The sequence below is a fragment of the Lathamus discolor genome, chromosome 11 (genome assembly GCF_037157495.1).
Source record: "Lathamus discolor isolate bLatDis1 chromosome 11, bLatDis1.hap1, whole genome shotgun sequence".
Classification (NCBI taxonomy): domain Eukaryota; kingdom Metazoa; phylum Chordata; class Aves; order Psittaciformes; family Psittacidae; genus Lathamus; species Lathamus discolor.
Window position 1 is genome coordinate 4,256,626 of NC_088894.1, and position 19,252 is coordinate 4,275,877.

The 19,252-nt window shown below is 50.3% G+C and overlaps 1 protein-coding gene across 1 annotated transcript in view; it reads right to left on the reverse strand.

The window, feature by feature from the left end:
• DLGAP4 (DLG associated protein 4) overlaps positions 1 to 19,015 on the reverse strand; it is a 36,010-nt gene extending 16,995 nt beyond the window's left edge. The window contains exon 1 of the mRNA XM_065691255.1: positions 18,803 to 19,015. Coding sequence (XP_065547327.1) covers positions 18,803 to 18,833 — 31 coding nt within the window. The 5' untranslated portion in view covers positions 18,834 to 19,015. The remainder of the gene's footprint in view (positions 1 to 18,802) is intronic.
• Positions 19,016 to 19,252: the final 237 nt, after the last annotated feature.

Genomic DNA, 19,252 nt, shown 5'->3' on the forward strand with positions numbered 1-19,252 from the left:
CATGTGTGCAGTACCTGTTCACCCACACCCATGTTCATCTGGTCCGCCAGCTTGCAGAACCTGCCATAAAGGTACTCTGAAGATCTAAGACTATTAACTAGAAAAGGGACACAAGGGAGAGGCTGGGGAAGAGCCCCACCACATCCATTTAACAGACTCAGTTTATGGGCAGCAAAATGAAAGGCACTGTCTCAGTTACGCTGTTCTCATGCTATCTGGTCTGCCACAGTGCACTCAAGACATGACCTGCTGTTTGGAATTCAGTATCTGTCACGAGTCCCTGGCCTTCCAAGGAGGGTTAACAGTAAAACCCAGTCTCCACCAGAAGCATTAAATGCCACTGCAGCATCCCCTGCTGCTTTCAGGAACCTGTTCAACTGCAGAACAAACCATTTTCCTGCCTTGAAAGCTTGAGCCAGGAGACTTCCTGGCTTCATTTCCCACCTTGCTTATTTATTCCTGTTTCCAAATGAGTGATCTCTCCCTTCACTCCTTTCAACTTCCCATTGTACATAGCTCCAGCTACAAAAGAAACATCACCCAAACCTAACCTGGAGATCCCACGGTTGTTCTGCAGGATATTCCAAAAAGCTTCCTCCCAGGACTCCACCTGGAAACACTAAATATCAACAAGCAGGTGAAGCACTGACACTAATGGAAGAGGTTAGTGTGACAGGGTGGGCAGGAGGAAGCAGCCACTGATTTAGAGTGGCTTGAGGCAAGTGATGAGAATGATCTTGAGTCAGACTGGTTTGAAGTTATTTCAGCAAGAGACAGGTTACCAGGAGTGAGCTCCTTGCTGAAGCACAGCTATGTCGGCTTCCTGAAAGTGTTTCCTTGATCTCCTAGAGCCGGATGGGCCTCCAGGAGAGACTGCTAAAGACACACCACCCCAGCTATTCTTTACCCAGACAGTTGTAAATGTATGGCATGAGCAGGCTTTCCACACTGGCTTGTTTAGCCTTGAAAGAAGCCCAACCACAATCTTCTTTCTCCTGCTCATCTTCAGCTTCCTCTCCTGGCACATCCAACAGTCCCTCAGGGCTGTCAGAGGCACCTGCACTCTAACAGGCTGTGAAAAAATCAGTTGACTTCAAAGCCCCTGCTTCAAACAAGCACAGAATCCTTCTGCCAGTTATGGAGGAACCTAAACTGGTGCCATGGATAAAACACAGGATCTGCTGGACTCAGTTTGACAGAAAACATCAGGCACGTACCAAAACTAATGTAACAGCTACACTGAGATGAGTCCTGCTTCTCATATCAGAAGCTTACTAAAGCTAAAGTTCTGTAAAGCAAACGACAGAGCTTTTTGCTAGAGGTCCCCAGAGTCACAACCCTACCAAACAGGTACCAGTCCTCTGGAGAATATGATCAGAGGTTTCAGCAAGCAGGCGATGGGACTGTTGGTGATCATGTCCGTACCCATCTCTTCCCTTTTCCCACAGCCCCTACCTACAGTCCAAGCACTCAGGCAGCTGACAGAGCACAGAGGTGAAGACAACTCTAACTCATACAGGCCCAGAAGTTCTACCTGCAAGGGCTGGATGGAGCCAACAAGTTCAAACTGTTCCTTGCAGAGACTTCACACAACCAAAGACAAAATGGGTTTGGACAGAACCAGTTCAGAACCATTCCAAATAGCTCCTGGGAGCAAGGAGTCACCTCGCAGCAGTGCTTGGAGGTGGCCTGACCTTGCTCCCACACAGACACTAAGTTTATCACCTTAGTGATAAATCCCGCCTGTATATTCCTCTGGAAATCCAAACCAGACACTCTGAAGATCACCCAAGCCTGGACTTATTTCTCCTCTTGGCCGTCTCTCCATACTTGGCCAGGGAACAATTTTAAGCTTGAAACAAAAGTGCATTCAAGCAGCCACTCCTTGTCCCTGCAGTAGTCCAACACCAAGACTGGCGGTAGGATGAAATTCATAGTAACAGCAGCTTACCCTTTCAGATGAAATGCTGATCTTTGGGTGCAGTGCTTTCCAGGGCAGCCACCAACCCAGCCTTTGCCGTGTTTAGCTCAAAGGGATTGCTGAGGACATAGCTGCGCTGGCTACCCAGCATAGACTGGCACCATGTCAGCTACTCAAGGGTGAGTCCAGCAAGTGCTTTCACCTTATGTGGCCTTACAAAACCAGAACCACCAGACAAAAGTAAAACTGTGATCACAGAGATGCAAATCTGGAGCTACATTTAATTTGTGGGGCACAGGAAGTTTGGGGTCAATGAGAGCTTATGCAGCAGCAGGTCTCTAAGTGTCTGCTCCAGGGGTTCATTTGCCAGAAGGATCCTCCATCAGTCAGAGGAAGATTATGGCAAAGATACACCAGGAAGCAGCAACTCCAAGGGAGGGACACAGCTGGGATGGAGACTGCTCTGTCCTCAGCACTTCAGTCTGAACCACAGACCTGCCCCCAAGCACATACCCTCAGCTCATACACACCTCAGTGGTCCCAGCATCAGCTGTAAGAGGATGGCTCAGGGTCACTCCTGATGTCTGTGACACCCAGACTGGGAAAGGAGCCAATCCAACCCCTATGCTTTCCTGGAAAGCATTCAAGAAAACATCTAGGCTGCACATATACCAGAGCCTCACTTTCAGAGGAAGACATACCCGGTCAAGTTCCTTGGGTCTTGGCCATTCCAAAAGAGTTAAGACAGAAGTACTAGGTACTGACTGAAGATACTCCATAATCACAGTAAGCAACAACACCACAAAGGTCCACCCCTCAGGGGAAGAAAGCTGCTCAGAAATCTCAGCCAGGGTTGAGATGAAGGTCAGTGGACAAGGATGGCTGTACCAGAAACCTCCTCTGTGCAGCTGCTGACAGCCAAGCAGGAGAAATGCTGTGAACCTGCTGTCAGCAAGAGAATGATCCAGCAGGGAAAAGCGCTGTCAAAACGCTGAAAAAAGGGGGTGTTGAAGCTTCTCCCATTGCACAGGTTAATGGAGACCTCGAGTGCACACTGCAAGAATTAGTTTTCCTCCTCAATATATCTAAAGAGGCATCTGTGTTCTCAGCTCTGTCACTACGTGACAGCAAGAGAAAAAGTCTCCTTTATCCCCAAACAGCCTTTCAAAGGCCAAAGCCAACCAGAAGAGCGTCTGAAAACAAATTAACAGTCCTGTGGCAAGGGAAAAGGTGGGACAAGACCAAGTACACGCGTTTAATTTTCAAGTGTCCAATCTCTATTGTCATCTAATCGCACCAACCTAGGGAAGAGCTGGAAGCTCTCCTGCTTGCCCCAGCTCTGACTGTGCGTTAACCTCCAGTCAGAGGGGCTGGTATGTTCCAGCCTTGCAGTAACCCACTTACAGAGCTGTGTGGGGACCATTCACCCACCACTGACTATGTGGCTGCTGCTCTACCTGCTCTGGTGAGGATCTGAGCACCAGCTGAATGAGGACCATCCTCTTGCTGACTTCGAGGGAGAAAAGCAAAGAGTCCCTAGGACAGCCCTTCCTACACAAGTGACCATTCCCCGTGTGCTAGGGCTAGCATTTTCAGCACAGTCATCACACCAAGAATGAATCCAATCTTCAGACAGGGATGTAAAGCTGCTCTATTACTGTCGCAGACATCCAGAAGACCCAGGATGCCTACGAGATGACAGCAGACAGACACACTTCATACCAACCAAAGTCCTGCGATGGTGAAAACAACTGTGCATTAAAGCAACAACAGGAAGACAAGTTCAACCCCCTTTCAGCAACAGATTCAGTTCTTCCATTTTTCTAGCTGTAACCAAGATGCAGATACAGCTGAGGGAACAAAACAGAAACAAGTTATTTTGGATACTGTTTTGTAAACAGATGCGCAGCCAGTTAGCTACCCATGGGAACATGAGTGTGAGCTGGCTCCAAGAGGGAGCAGAACACTCACAGGTTATTTAGCGGCAAGCTTTGAGCAGCTTGCATCATCTCCATCAGTAAATTTCCATGAGTCTGCAACATCAGCAGCTTATGCTGCAAGACACCTGGAAGGATTTAAGTGCCATCTCCCTTGGGTACCATGGGACGGCTCCCTCCTACTTCAGCTACTAACAGTCACAACCACGAGGACAGTTAAGAGGAGGTATTGCTACAGCTAACTTAATTACATTAAGTGACAAGAGATCTGACTCAACTGCTACAGAGCCTGGTGCAAGCTACTCCCTATAGCAGGGATGCCTTATCCTTGGGGAAAGGGTGTAACAACACAAGCGAGTCATCTCACACAGAGCAGGCCACCACTTTAACATAATTTATGCCAGGACAGCCTACTGATTTCAGTATGATCTGTCTGCCCTGGCAGGCTTCATACCAGAGAGACATTGGGTGGTTTAAAAGGCTGCATACAACTTGCTCAGGCACCAAAAAGCAAGAAAACAAGGAATTGAGCAACATGAAAGGTAGAGTGTTCTGCACAAGTTAACATTGCAAGTGTCAGTGTGAATGAGACAGAAGACCATGATCGACACCTGTGATATCAAAGGACACACTGAACACAGAAGCACAATACTTGATGTGCAGCACAAGAGAGAACATGAACTCAGCCACACTGTGACCACATTGCTCAGTGTGACCCAAGTGTTACAACAACAGAGCCAAGGGACAGCAGGACAGTGCAGAGCCGGGAGCAGAGAAAGCAGTGCTACAGAGGCAGGCCAGAGCCAAAGCCCTTTCCTGCCACCTCCACCTTTCAGCGGCTCATGATTCCTCACCACACTGTGGAGCAGCCTAAAACTCCAGTTACTGCTGAAGACCACACACTGGGTGGTCACACCGACACTCAGACAGAGACACACAGCTTCTGGGAGTCGTCAAGAATGTGTTGGGAAGTTCAGGACCACCATCCAAACTAAAACAGCCCTTTGGTTTACTGTCTTAAAGACTCCAGCCCCATCCTTCTCTTTGCTCACTTCTGCAGTGATCCTGAAGTAGGAGCATGATTTAATGTTAACGCAGTTTGATTTTGCACAATCACTGGAAGCCTCTCACAACCGCACTGCTACTTTTTTCACCAACAAGTTACATTCTAGGATGTTCTGTCCTTTGCCTGCCCAGCCAGACTGCAGCGGTAGCCCTGCCTGTTATGCATGAAGCACTCTGAACACAGAGGAAAGCACAAGAACATTTAAAGCTAGCGATGGGTTCCAGTAAGCAAACGATCTTGACGTTCCCAAGTCCAGGATGTTATCAGAGAATGCGCTCGGGAATGTAAGGAGAGAACTGCCTTATGGTTTAATTCAGCAGCCCCTGCCCTTAGGCTTTAGTTCTTGCATATTAGATGCAAAAAGTTTCAAATCATTTAAGTTTTGTCACTTCTTATAGATTTCACATATACAATGATGCACATCCTCTATACATTAGTATCAGAACAGTCATTAGTTTCTATTAGCTATGTTTGTGTGAGGGCAGTATAGTGCAAAGAGCAATGGCAAAGAACAGTAACTGCTTCTGAAATCTGACAGCTATCAATGCTGTTCTGGTAGGTGTAAGTCAGACTCCATCCCACCATGTTCCGCTGTCATTTTGAGTGTTCAGCTGCTTAACAGAGAGGGAGGATGTCCTATTGTCTGTCTGAAGGTGCCAGGGAAAAAGACAACTGAACCCAAGAGCAAAACAGATGGCCCAACCTGAAACTGCAGGGACATTACACTTTAAAACCCCCCAAATCACAACTAAGTGTAAGCTTCCCTACATTGAGACAACCCATTGTCCCCCTTCCATCCTTCCTGCTAGTGAGTGCTATAGAGACCTCTGTGCAGCCTGACAAGGTGCACAACAAGCACTTGCTGCCTCTCAAGGCAAGAAATACAACCACAAACTCCAGACACGAGCAGTTTAGCAACTGCACTCTAAGGAGCATGTGCAGACCTGCAACCACAGCACTTGAACTTAGTCATTTCCAGGATCCCTGGGAACAGTGGTCCTGGCACCTAACAGGCTACCAAGTACCAATTCAGATGTGTCATTAAGCAACCTGTTTTCTGTCAGTGTTTAGCAATACTAGGAAAATTCCCTAATCAGACACTCCTTACTAAGGAAATTCACTCATTTTATCAATGAGACTTCACCATCAAGCCAGCTAAGAAATTTATTCCTAAATCTCATTTACAATGATTCTATAAGAGAAACAAATGAACTCTAGTTTTTAGTTACTGGAACATACTGAAACTGTGGAGACCAGAGTTCCCATATATACAAGTTCACTGCAGAACATGCGAAGTTCCCCCTTTGGCAGATACTGCTGGACTATTTCTTCCCTACCTCTTCGATTGTAGCTCTGTAAAAACCCCAGCTCTGATCTTTACCACTTAGAGATGCAGGAAAACGGCAACCAAAGCATCAGCCCACAGAGCTGAGAGCTGCAGCACTTGGTTCACAGCAAGAGGCGCTCCACTAGCAGCCTATTGACCCTGCTCACTGGACCTTGATGCATTACACAAGACAAACTCTAAGAAAACACATCCAGAAGCAGCCACACTCAGGCAAGAGCAGTGCCAAGGCTGGCGTGCATCAGCTGCGGTATGGATGAACAGGCTCAAAGAACCTCAGTATAACAGGCCAGCTGAACAGCATCCACTGTCCCTTCAAGTTAGGAAGGCTGTTAGTAGCTAGAAGCTAGCTGCATGGAGAAAGCAGACAATATATGACCACAGGTCTGTCCTTGTCACAGCACGGCATGCATAGGTTCTCCTAAACCAGCACAGACCTGTCCTTGAAAGCTTCAGCACAAGTGGTGGCTCCTGGGGATGCTGCAGGAGGTCACACTGCCTCTGTGGCCAGGTGTGCAGGTTTGCAAACCCACTTACTAGCTGTTCACGAGCTGCTTGTAATCCTGCAAACAGGATTAAGCACCAGCTTTAACACTGTTGAACTGACAGGTCGGCTTTCAGCACGAGGAGTGGGTCTGGCAGTGCTATCCAGCTATGCTTCCCTTCCATCTTTCAAGTTTCCCACTGTCGTCCAAACCACAGTGCAGCAAGTCTGCCCAAAATATGCAAATACCACTGACACAGCAGTGATTCACATCCTCTAACTGTGTCACTACTGGCTGCACAAGGAGAGCTGGAAGACTGAAAGCCAAGCGCCACCCTTGTCCACTTTGTGTTTCCCCTACATGTGACAACGCATCAATAAGGGGTGCTCCACATGAGCATGCAGAGCCCAGGCAAGCACAGACCTTGGCTCACCTACGTATCTTCCTTCTGCTGAGGTGTTACGAAACAATGGACAAGACTTAAAGAGCAAATTTTAGTTTAAAGCAAACAGGACTCTCATCTTTTGCCACTCACTGACCAGCAGTTATCAAGAGGTAAAGACGCACCAAGAAGAAAGTCCTACTCTTGTCATTCTGAAGCACAGCAGCTTACCTTGATAGGAACCTGAGGCTCCCACACATTAACTAACTTCACTTTTAGTCACTTACTTAAGAGCACCTGCTCTGTAAGTTTGCTTTGGACACAAATCTGTACTTTGTTAACCTTCATCTCTGGCCTGCAGGAGCTGTTTCCCTTGGACCAAGTGTACATGGCCACTGCTGCTGCAGGATCAGGCAGCTCTAGTTTCAAAGTCTTTATCAGAGATCACACAAACCAAAGTGATTTTCGTCTCCAGGTGCTGGCTTGCAGGATGCACTCTGTTGACTTACAATCTGAACAAGCACTCGGTGTCACAAGCAAGTGCAGCTGAAAGAATGCCTGAAACTCCAGTGCTGGATTGATGCCCAGGCAAACTGTAGTAATTTTCTCACCTTATCTTTCAGGCAGGAATGCCTCTTCCCTTAATATCTCAGATCTGTTTTGCAGGCTTACCCTTAAGTGCCCACTTGCTCTTCCCTGGTAAGTTGGATGCTGCCCACCATCCTATAGGTGACCATCTTCTACAAAGGTATCTTTTAAAACTGGTTTCAATGACAGGTATATGCCCTTATGCCTGAATTCCAGAGAACTCAGGAGAAGAGGACATTCATTTGCAGGACATTAGGTTTGATGTTTCTCTTCCCATCCTCAAGTACTCAGCCTGCCTTGGCTAGCACCTCAGTGTTTTGTTCTGCATGTGCATCATTACAGATGCCAACCAAGCCACTCTGAGGGACTCAAGAAACCTGCAAGTACTGCAGGAAGGAACCTGGCAGTGGAGATCATATGGTGGTCAGATTATCTGATGTGCACTTGGCATTCAAACCTGCCAAAAGTCATCACTGGCAGAAGAATAGAGCAACTGAGAATATCAGACCATGGACTCATCCTCAGAATTATCCCCAGTTAACCCCCTGCGGCACAAGCAGGTTTAGGGGATAAGGAATTCCATGCAGAGTCTCATTGTGAAAGAGCAAGCAATTTCACAGCAACTTGCTCATGTAATAAAGGGATTTGTTGGAGTTAACAATGTTTAGACTAGCCCACAAGTCGAAGGCTTGTCTTAGAAGGACTAGTTTCCTTCTAGGAAGCAATCTATTCATAGGCTTTAATGGAAACTCACAAATACTTTGGAATTCGCTGATTTGCTGTATTAAGGGAAGCCTCATTTTACCCTTCCCATAGATAAGGTAGTTTTCTACACACACCGAAAATTAAAAGCATGCTAAAAATATACCTAAACTTACAAACCATGCATCATTTGTAGATGAGCTTTTAACTCTTCTTGAATGAAATATGCCTCCCAACCGATAAATATCCTAAATCATTTCAATCTTAGACCTTTCTGCATTCATTTTCTCCTCTACAGTAACTCTAGTGCTAGAAGTCTTAAGAGTCAGGTAGCCTTGGTGTGGGTTGCCCGTAGCAATCAGTGACCAGTGTTAGGAGAGAACTAAAACATTTCCTGCCCTGTACAGCTTTTAACCAGTGTTGGTTAGAAGGCAGGGTTAGCACCTCTGGCCAGACAGGTAGCTAATTTAAGATCAACAGCACTACAAATAAACATTATTCAAATGGAATTGGTCTTTCAGTCACATTTGCTCCCTAAGCAGGACAATTCTCAAAGGTTCTAAGGGAAAAGACAAAGTGAAACACATTTTGTCTTCATGCTATGAGCTGTTCTAGCCTTTCATCTTAAAAGCCCAGCAGTTCCGAAGATAAATTAAGAAGAGGAGTCTGTCAGCAGAACTGCTGAAAACCAGTTTTGATCCTTGCAGGAAAACAGCCAGGAATTTCTCTTGCCCTGAAAAAGTCAGCTTGTTTCAGCTTCCATATTCCATGAAATTTTACCTCTTTTGTCTGAATACAAGGCTGCCTAAAACAAGGAAGGCACAAGGGAGAAGATGTACTATTGTGCTTGCCAAGCAAGTGCCAGCCCTTATAGATTACACTCAGAGCAATCCAAGCCAAAGCGTGCAGGTGCAGTGCACAAGGTTCCTGCTGAGCCGGGGGGGGCAGCACCCAGCAGTGTGAGAGCTCCAGATACACCTCATGAACAGGGACAAATCCAAATGCCTCCTCCCTAATATCAGACTAATACAGACAGAAATGTTAAAAGACTACATGCTTTTCTGTGCTAGCCAAGAGAAAGCCCCTTTATCAAAAGGGGCAAATTGGAAAGCATTAGCTACCTGCTTACTAACTCAGGCACTGCAGAGCATCCTGCCTCCCATTAGTTAGTATTTAAGCAGGCTGTTACAGCTCAAGACACAGCATCAAGCACACTGTGCCATACTCTCAAACAGGCCCCTTTACAAGAAAATGGATAAAGCTGAGGACTAATGCATGGGAGAGATCCCACAGAGCAAAACACAGTCTTTGCAGAGATGAGTTTCAGGAAATAGGCAGCAAGTTCCCAGCATTTTAGCAAAGAGCAGAATTAAGCCAAGAAAGAAGCCCAGTTCTCTGCTATGTTACCATCTCCGAGCGCGTACATGAGGTCATACAAGTCAAATGCTGTTGGCTTTCATGATCTCATCTCATAGCTCTCAGCAGTCCAGTTAACCCCATTATCTGTTTAAATATTCCCACAGTGGGAACTGCCTCAGAAGTGTTGGAAAGGCAAGAGACCCCAAAACATTCCTCAAACTGCCACCCTGGTGACACACCAGCCTCTCTGACTGATGGCAGGGCTGCACAGACAGGCTCAGTACACCTGGTACCCAGCCACAGGAGCTGGAACCTGTCCTGGTGTGACTGGAATGCAGCCGAGTGGGTATTCGGGTTTGTAGCATCACAACTGGTTGTTAACAGGGCTCAAGTGAAGCAGCACAGCAATAACTGGAGACTTTGGGCTTCCTGCCATGTATTTATTTCAAGTAAGTGAGCTCAACAAGAGACAGGGCAGTGAAAGTAGTTTCAAGAAAGTGGCTATATTACACCTCTTCCATCATCACTTCTGAAGCAAGAGCCTTAAAATCCCAGCTCTAATTCAGGCTCATTTAAAAGCTCGATACCCCTGAAACCTATTGCGCTCCCAGCTATTGATTACCAGGCTGGATGGGATGAGGCGAATATTAGGAATTGCCTCCCAGCCACCTCTCAGTGATGCTGCAGCTTGTGACATCACGATCGTCTCCATGGTGACAGAGTAACACTGATTAATCCAAACAGGAGGAGGCCAATTAGAACAAGAAAGCTCTTTTGTGGTTGGAAGCTAGTAATTGACAGAAATAAGAGAAGCTGTTGTAGAAGTGCATCGTTCCACAATAAAAACCTTGCTTTTAAGTTTGCCAGGTGAGCCTAAAACCCCCAAAGCACGGCCAAGTATAAAAAGAATCCCTTCTAGCCTGGAAAACCCATGATATCTTTCCTAGCACAGCCTGTTCTTTAGTGCTGGGATCTAGCTAGATCATTTTTCCTCCCCCCTCACGACAAGTTCTCCTTTCCATTGTAGCCTGCCCACATGTTTAGGAGGCTTCTCAGCCCACCACACTCAAGTAAAGCTCCCAAGTGCCTTTCAGCTTGCTACAATTAGCATCACATGCATGTGTAGGGGGAAGAGACAAAAGAAACCAACCCAAGACCACTGATCCACAGTGACTCATGCCAGCTAACACTCCACCTTCAAGGATTATTAAGCACACTCGGGATTTGAAATAGGTCATATGAACAAGATCTGGACCCTCTACTTACCTAAGCCATACATACTGTTTTCAACCTGCAAATCAGTAACACAAATAGAAGAGCAGTCTCTGCTAGTGTAAGTTATAGTTACCATGCTGCTAAGGACATGTTAAGCCATATCTGGCTTCCTGACTGATCTCTGCTCTCCACTCTACAGCACCTGTTAGGCAGCACTTGCTGCAGTCCCAGAGCTGTTCTGTTCCTCTTCTGTTCAATGGGGAAGAAAGGCATGAAAGACAGAGGTCCCTAATACTGGGCATGCAGAGTCTGGGCAGTCATCAGGTTTTGTGATAAGGGGCACAGCTGCAAAACTCTAACTGAGCCAACTTGAAAAGAAGCGATGCTGAAAAGCATCACACCATGAGAATTCACATAAAGCAGATGTAACAGATGTACCCTCAGCTGTGGCAGCAGCAGCTCTCAGTCATAATCTGGCCCAGCAAGAGCCTTCATACACTACACATCTACAGGCTCCTACCTCAGTCTGCTACATTACTTCACACACAACTGCAGGACTTGAGTTACGGCATTAGCAGTGACCAGGGCTACTGCCAGGATCCACCAAGCCATCCTGTGGCACGCTTCTGAGGAACGGGACAACAGGACTTCCTCAAATCACTGCCACCAGATGCTCACATTCCCACACACCTCCTTCTGCAGGACAGCACCCAAGCAGCTCCAGCTTTCACAAGCTACATTTCTACTCTGCAAATAGGCTTTAGCTCACTTTTCTTTGGTTCATTCTGGCCTGGTGTTCCTGGTACATGAGCTCATTCACCCAGAACCGCAATCACATCCACCTGCTGCCTGAACATACCATCACCCTTACCCGAAGCGTGTTTCCTAACAGAGCAGAGCTCGGAGAGAGCAGTAAACATGATTTTCTGATTGAGCCAGGCCTTGCAGCACTAAGAAGACATCAGCTGCAGAAGGGAAAGAAACCTGAGGGAAGCAGAAATAACAACCCTGGCAATAACCAGCCTCTAAAGTTATTTTTAGAGCTGCCTCCTCCAGCACCCAAGATATTCAGAGCCCTGAAACAAATAAATCAAAGGTAAGCTCACAAACAGCAGTGCCAGAAGAAAGCAGACAGTGCTTCAAAGTTTACCACTGTCACAACACATGCAGCCCAAATGGCTGGCCCCGTTCTGTCCTTTGATTTGGGGCGGCCTCTTCAGTCTGATCTCTTTGCTCCATCACAGCAAGCTCATGGAACTTCACTCACTCCACTGGAGCTGCGTGCTGGGGAAGCTCTTGTAGAAAGCACAGCTGCTCTGGGCCCGTGGTGGAACATCACCCACTGCTATCGGGGACTGGGCACAGCAGTGTGAAGAGGGGAAAAGCGAGGCACCTCATCCCTGTTACAACTCGCTGTATTTAACACCCAAGGTACAGGCTGGGGAGCGCTCCCCTGCAGGGCTGGCAGCCCGCTGCCCCTCCAGCCCGGCCACCGCCCCAGGCACAGCGGGCCGAGCAGGAGGGGCCGCACCGGTTCCCCCGCCGCCGGTGGCACTCACCGGAGCAGCGGCCCCGCTCCGCCGTGAGCGAGGCTGGCACAGCCCGTGCGGGGCTCGAAGGGCCCCTCACCCGCACCGGCCCGGGCCGGCCGCGGGGTCAGCGCAAGAGCCGCAGCTCCGCCTCGCTCACCGCAGCGACCCCGGCTCAGCGCTCCCGGCCCGGCCCCGCGCCGGCAGCGGGGCCCTGGAGCAGCAGCAGGCCCAAGCCCAGGACCCGGGCCCGGCCGCTTACCTCGCCCTACGGCCTGCTGCAAAGAGCGGCGGCCGCAAAGCGCGGGCGGCGTGAGCGAAGCGGCGCGGGCCCGGGCCTCGGGGGCCGCCGCCCTGTGACCGGGCCGGGCCCGCTTCGGGGCACAGGAGGGAGGGAAGGCAGGGCCGGGCACCGGGCAGGGCCGGGCACCGGGCAGGGCCGGCAGCGCAGCCGGGTCAGCCACAGGCTTCCGCGGACGCCGCAGGGGAGGGACGCTCTGTCACCGGTTCAAGCAGCCGTTAGAAACCCCCTTCGAGGCCCCTCACGGCTGCCGCGGGCATCTCCCCTCTGCACCCCGGGCCGCTCGGCACCGGGCCGGCTCCTGCTCGCTGCCGCCCGCCCCGCAGCGCTCACACAACGTGCGCTGCCTCCCTTTGCATAGGGGCACAGCCTGGTTTGGGTTGAGGGACCTTAAAGCTCACCCAGCTCCAACCCCTGCCACGGGCAGGGACACTTCCACTGGAGCAGGGTGCTCCAAGCCCCTGTGTCCAACCTGGCCTTGAGCACTGCCAGGGATGGGGCAGCCACAGCTTCTCTTAGCCTTGCAGACCAGGCAGTCCTGATGCCACACTGACTCTGGCCCCTGGAGCACTACGAACAGGGGTTAAAACATCCCACAGCCAAAAGCCGGGGATGCCCCAGCCGCTGCCCGCAGCGAACAAGCAGATCAGGTGAAACAGACCTGCCACAGCCAAACCATCCACTGAAAGCACACGCACAGCAGCACTCACACCCTGCACAGCTGACAGGGAACAATGTCTGCACCAGCAGCTACACAGGCAACACAACTGAAGACAAGGTTTTTCTTTCCCTTCCACCACAGACCCGATTTCCCCCGATCAGCCTGATTCAGTGTTTGACTTCAGCATGAATGACTCCTGAGCAAGCAGGGCTGCAAGATCCTGCTTTGGCAGCCTCCTCTTAGCAACCCAGGGCATTCTGCAGCACTCATCTCCAGTGAGCACGTTCACAGAGCAGCGATAAAAGCTAATGTGCGTCGTATTACCACTATTAGCAGCAGCAGCAGCCTCCAGAATGCCCTAGAAGATTGGAGGGTGACAGTGAGATGCGGACGCTGAAGCCTGGTGCCAAGCACAAAGGCCAGCAGCAGCAGCCCCAGGGCTGAGGGAACAGGCTGCATCCAGGATTCCCCAGCTCAAAGCTTCGCCTTTCTCACACTGCAAACTTCAGCTTCACTGAAACTCAGTGCTTGCAAAGCAAAGCAGCTGCATTATCCAGGACCAGAGCTAAGGAGGTGCAATCGCTGTCCAGCATTCTTTTCCAAGGGATCAGAATAGGCACCTGCTCAGGCACTGGGAAAAGCTCTCCAGCTCCATTCTACTAGAACCCACCTCCCCAAACCCACCTTCTCCCTGGAAGGTCCCAGTCCATGCCGCACAAGGCTGGGCACTGCACCAGCTCTGCATCACCAGGGAGCTTGCTTTGCTCAGTAGCAGCGCTGAGGCGCCAGAATTCCCAGCCCAGGACTGCTGCTGGAGCAGCAGGTCAGACAAGAACACACTAGTCATCGTTCAACAGAGTGCACCAAAACCTGGAAGGGTTCCTAGACAGAAATGTCGTGACTCAGGACCCCATGTTTGGGCCAAGCTGAGAGACAGAGAAAAGCCTCAGGGGTTCAAACAAGGAAGAGGAGGCTTCCCGACAAAGCCACTGCTCAAGTGACCTTACAAGAGGCAAAGAGAGCAGTGCTGCAGCAGTGTGCTGGCTCACGAGCTGCCCCAACACACACTGCTCTCCAGCAACACAGCTCCTAACACAGGCCTTTAGCAGAGGGTCCAGGGACTCCCCTGGGGACAACTCCACAGAAGCCTTTGGTTCACTTTCTAGCTCCAGACCCAGGTAACTGTCTTATGAACTGTCCTATGTAGGAGGCCTACGGAGGATGTAATATCCATGCTTTAGCTTTCCAATTTTAGCTTTCAATTTAATGCAGCTGTAGATACACCCACCCTCGTGTATCCACAGTTTTAGTCTTGAGCACAGCAAATTCCCTGCTGGGGCTCCTTCCAGTCAGATCCTCAACCACTCCCAGAATATAAGAAACAAGGAAAATAGATTTTAGAAGTTTGACTACTCTTACGACAAGAGCTTGCAATAAAAATTCCCTTTTATCAACCCTTAAATACCTTTCAGCTTTCATCAAATAGCTCCTTGCACTATGACAGCACCTCAGTAAAGGCATATACAACTTCTAATCTTTAATTCCAGCTCTGAAAGACTTGCACCACAAGTAAGAATCTGTAAGTAAGAACCTTTGAAACGTTCACCACTCAAGTTTCTTGGCCAACTTCAAACTGGAGAGACAACACAGTTGCTTAAGCTTTGATCTCTTAGAACTAGGTTGAGAAGAAAAGATCATTACAGTGAAACCTGGATGACTTAATGAAGAGCACCAAATCAGATACACAAGACTGATGATCAGCGTGTCCTTGATGTAAATACTAGTGCAAGTGTTTAAAACATATGCATCTTTACATTATTCCGCTTTTGAGCACTGCTGTCTGGTGCAGCAAGCTACAGCCTGCCTCAAGCAAGTCCCTTGTAAAGAGACTGTCTTTATTTTCTTGGTGTTGCCAGGGCAGACAAACATAACCCCGAGAGCCTGTAGAGCTGTGAGGATAACCAGGTTCCTGTGTGCACCTCCTCCTATGATGAAGCAGCAGCAGGCTGGCTGCAGCACTCACATAGGTACTGGACATCCTCCTTGCACCCCAGTAGGTACATGTGCACCTCCATGCTTTTACTGACAGTTTCACAGCACAGACCAAGCCCACCACCAAGAACCCCAGGAGGAAGTAAGAGATGATCAGAACTCAGCTGTCTTCTTTCATAGTACTGAAATGGTACAAGGAAATTTGGGAAGAGGCCTGATAACACATAATCCACAGCCCTGTCCTCTACAGAAATCCATCTGGTCTGAGGGACCACTGCTTCCCCTAGACTGCTTGTCACTTACCCTCAACAGCAGACTAACAGCCACACTGTGCTATGTAGACACAGGTACTGCCCTACCATAGGCTGCCCATAAAACCGGAGCCCAGACTCTCAAAGGCAGATGTACCTGCGCAGCCAGCTCACTGTTTTCAGTGGATATTGCAAATGCTTTTGAAATGGTGCCTTTTGCATTTACAATCCACACCCCAGCAGGCCAGAGAAGTGAAGCACAGGGCTAAAGCCCAGGTCAGGACTTCAGCCACTGCTTCTCCAGTGGACAGAAGGCTGAGTTAGTGTGTGACCATCTGCACAAAGGACCAGCAACTCATTAATTTTGCAAGACAAATTGAAGAGGACAGAACCCCCACTCCCCTCATTAACTAACCCATCTGCAAACAGTTTAACTTCCACTTGTTTAAAGGCAGCTCACATCAAACGCTTTGGTGTCATTTTGTGCCCCACTTCTTCCTCTCTCCAGGTAGCAGCCTGGCATGGAGACCAGGAGAGAAGGGAAGGATAAATTCATTCTTTTGTGAGCTCTTCCAGAGGGACTCAAATTCCCCATTCTCAACCTCAAACCCAACTACAGCCTTCACAGGACTTGATCCGACAGCCTGAACATTAATCACCTTTCAAAGCCGACAGCAATCATACTTAGTATTTCTCCCCTCCCTTCTTAAATCTGCTCTGATAGGAAAACATACTGATGACTTTTCACTGCAGAAATTGAAGTGGATTTTTCTTGAGCAGGGCCACATGCCCGTACAGCCCTAATCCTTCCAGCTCACATATGTTACTGTAACTTGCACCGCACTGAATCCAATTATGCCTCCTCAATCTACTAAATATTTGAGGCTGTTTGCACAGGTTATCCAGAGCAAAAGTACCAGGTGAGGAGACAACCCATGCCCTGGTGCAGCACAGCTTTGCCACCTGGCTTCTGCAGGAAGGCGAGTAGTGTGGGGCTGTGGTAGGGAAATTAAGCGTCACAGAGTGACTTTTACAGGCTCTGGTGAATAGTTCAGTCTGGACTCAAACAGGGAGGATCTATACAGGAGACAAGAACTGACATACAGTTATTTGTAAGCGCCTGGTGGTTAGCAGTTATCCATTAAATGCTTTTTAAATTATATTGCTCTGGCAGCATGCACAGCTACGAATGAGCTCACGGAGCAGCAGGTCTCCCATGCATTACACATCAGGCTGGAGCAGCGGATGAATAACCTTGAGCTAAGTAGTCAGAAGCGTCCACAAATGTAAACTGCATGCACACATTAGCAACCAAGTATCCAACTACTGACTCACGCACAGCTGCGAAGCGAAATGCAAGCTCTCCCAGCAGCTGACTATGTTTGCCCCGTCAGCTACAGGGCTGGGACACCAGTTACAGCCGATCAAGTTCCACCAAGGTACCTGTTGGCCTCAGAGCCTTCCGTGGTTTATGCAACCCCACCATATTCTTAGTATTCTCCATATAGTCAAGTCATATATATAACAGAAACCAACATTCCCACCTGTGCGGACAAGGACCTGGCAGGGGCAGCACAGGGTCATCCTGTCCTTCCAGACCTGGCACACAGCATCATAGTTATGCCTCGGCACTTCAAGGGCTAAGTTACAGATCCCAGGGCCCTCAGCTATAGCTATACCAAGAACTCCTACGCTGCCACTACAGAAGTGGAATAGAAATAGCAAGCTATAGCTGCAAAAATAGCATATAGCAGCTTCACACTTGCACCTTAAAGATGAGCTTTTAGGTTTTCCATGACTGCAACACATCCAATCCTGCAGATAACCCCCTTCTGAATACCTGGTACCTCTGCAGAGCACACACATGTAAATTGTCTTACTCTGAAAGACAAGCAGGCTAGTTCTGATCACTAGGCAGGCTTGCTTTTCTCTGCACGTTCAGGAATGTGTAACTTCATAGCACCAAATTCCTGTTGGAAGAGCAATTACCAGCTAAGTAATTTGGACCCTCTGGAGTCAAGTCTGCCAACTTACACGACTTGGCAATCTGGCTTGTTATCATCCCACATGATCGGAATTTATTTTCGGATCCAATGCCACATGCTGTGGGGTTTTTTTCCTTCCCCTTTTCTTCCCTTCCTCCCCAAGTGGCAAGGTACAGCCTGGGACTGAGAGATCCTAATTCCTGTCTCAAACACACATCTTCTGCACAACCTGAGGTCAAGCTCCTTATATTTGCAGAGCAATACGAGTCCTATCAACAGCATCCTGGAAATGATCCTGCCTTTCTGAACCTCTTAATGAGGACTGGAGGAGGAATTAAGAGCTACACTGACTGACTGGTCAAAACCAACCACACACATCACCTGAGCTACACCTGCAATGAGATTCAGAGCCATTCCACCGGAACTCATGGGCCAGGGTAAGGCAGCTCCAGACTGGGCTGCACCACCAGGTACCTTCTGCCACGACCTGTTCTCATAGGCAAAGGAAATAGACTTTTCGGTCCTGCTCTGGCCAGGGGATGCCAGCTTCCTGCGCTGCTAAATGTCAGCCTCCACACTGAAGACAATAAACGCCCTTTTCTTCTCGAGGGGAGGGAGAACCCCACCACCACCCTGACACCAGGGCCGGGGTTCAGGGGGGAAGGCCGCGTTCAGCTCAGCGCTGCCTCCTTCCTCCAGCACACGGAGGCTGCCCGAAGGCCTCCCGCAACTGCCCGGGGAGCCCAACCCGCTCCGAAGCCAAGCGCCCCCCGAGCCGCCCCGCAGGGCCCGCGGGGACGCAGCGAAGGCGGCTCGGCTGGGAGCACGGGGCACCCCCTCCCCGCCCCGGCCCCGCAGCTCCCCCGCGGGGACCGAGCCGCGCGTGGGAAGCGGAAGCGCCACCTGCGATCGCGGCGGGGCGGCGGCGGCGGCACCGGCAAGCGGCGGCGGCAGCAGCAGGCAGGGCAGGCAAGGCAAGGCAAGGCAAGGCAAGGCAGGGCAGGGCGCGGCACCCCCGCCGCGGAGCCATGCAGGGCCCGGCCCCCCGCCCGCCCGCCCGCCGCGCCCCGGGCAGTCACTCACATTGCTTGAGGAGCTCCAGACACAAAGCCATGGGAGACACAAAGAAGGGGCGGAGGGGACCGGAGAAACAGGGAGGGGGGAAAAGGGAGCGCTCGGTCGAGTCCCGCGGAGGGGAGGACGGGCCGCACCCGGTGAGGGGAAGAACAGGCCCGGGGCCGCGTCCGGCTGCTCCTTGCGGGCAACGGCGAGAGGAGGGAGGAGACGCGCGGAAGCCGCCGCCGCCGCACTCACCGCGCCCGCCCGCCTGCTCCGGCTGCGCCCCGCGGGCGGGGCCGCGCCTTAAAGCGGGCCCCGCCCCGCCCCGCGCGTCACCGCCCCGCCCCGCGCACGCGCGTCCCCGCCCGGGGGCGCGCCCACCGACGGGCGCGGTCACGCGCGGTGGCTCCCGTTGGGCGCCCGGCACCGGGCACGGCGCCGGCGGTACCGGCGCAGCCTCCGCGCTGGGGCCCG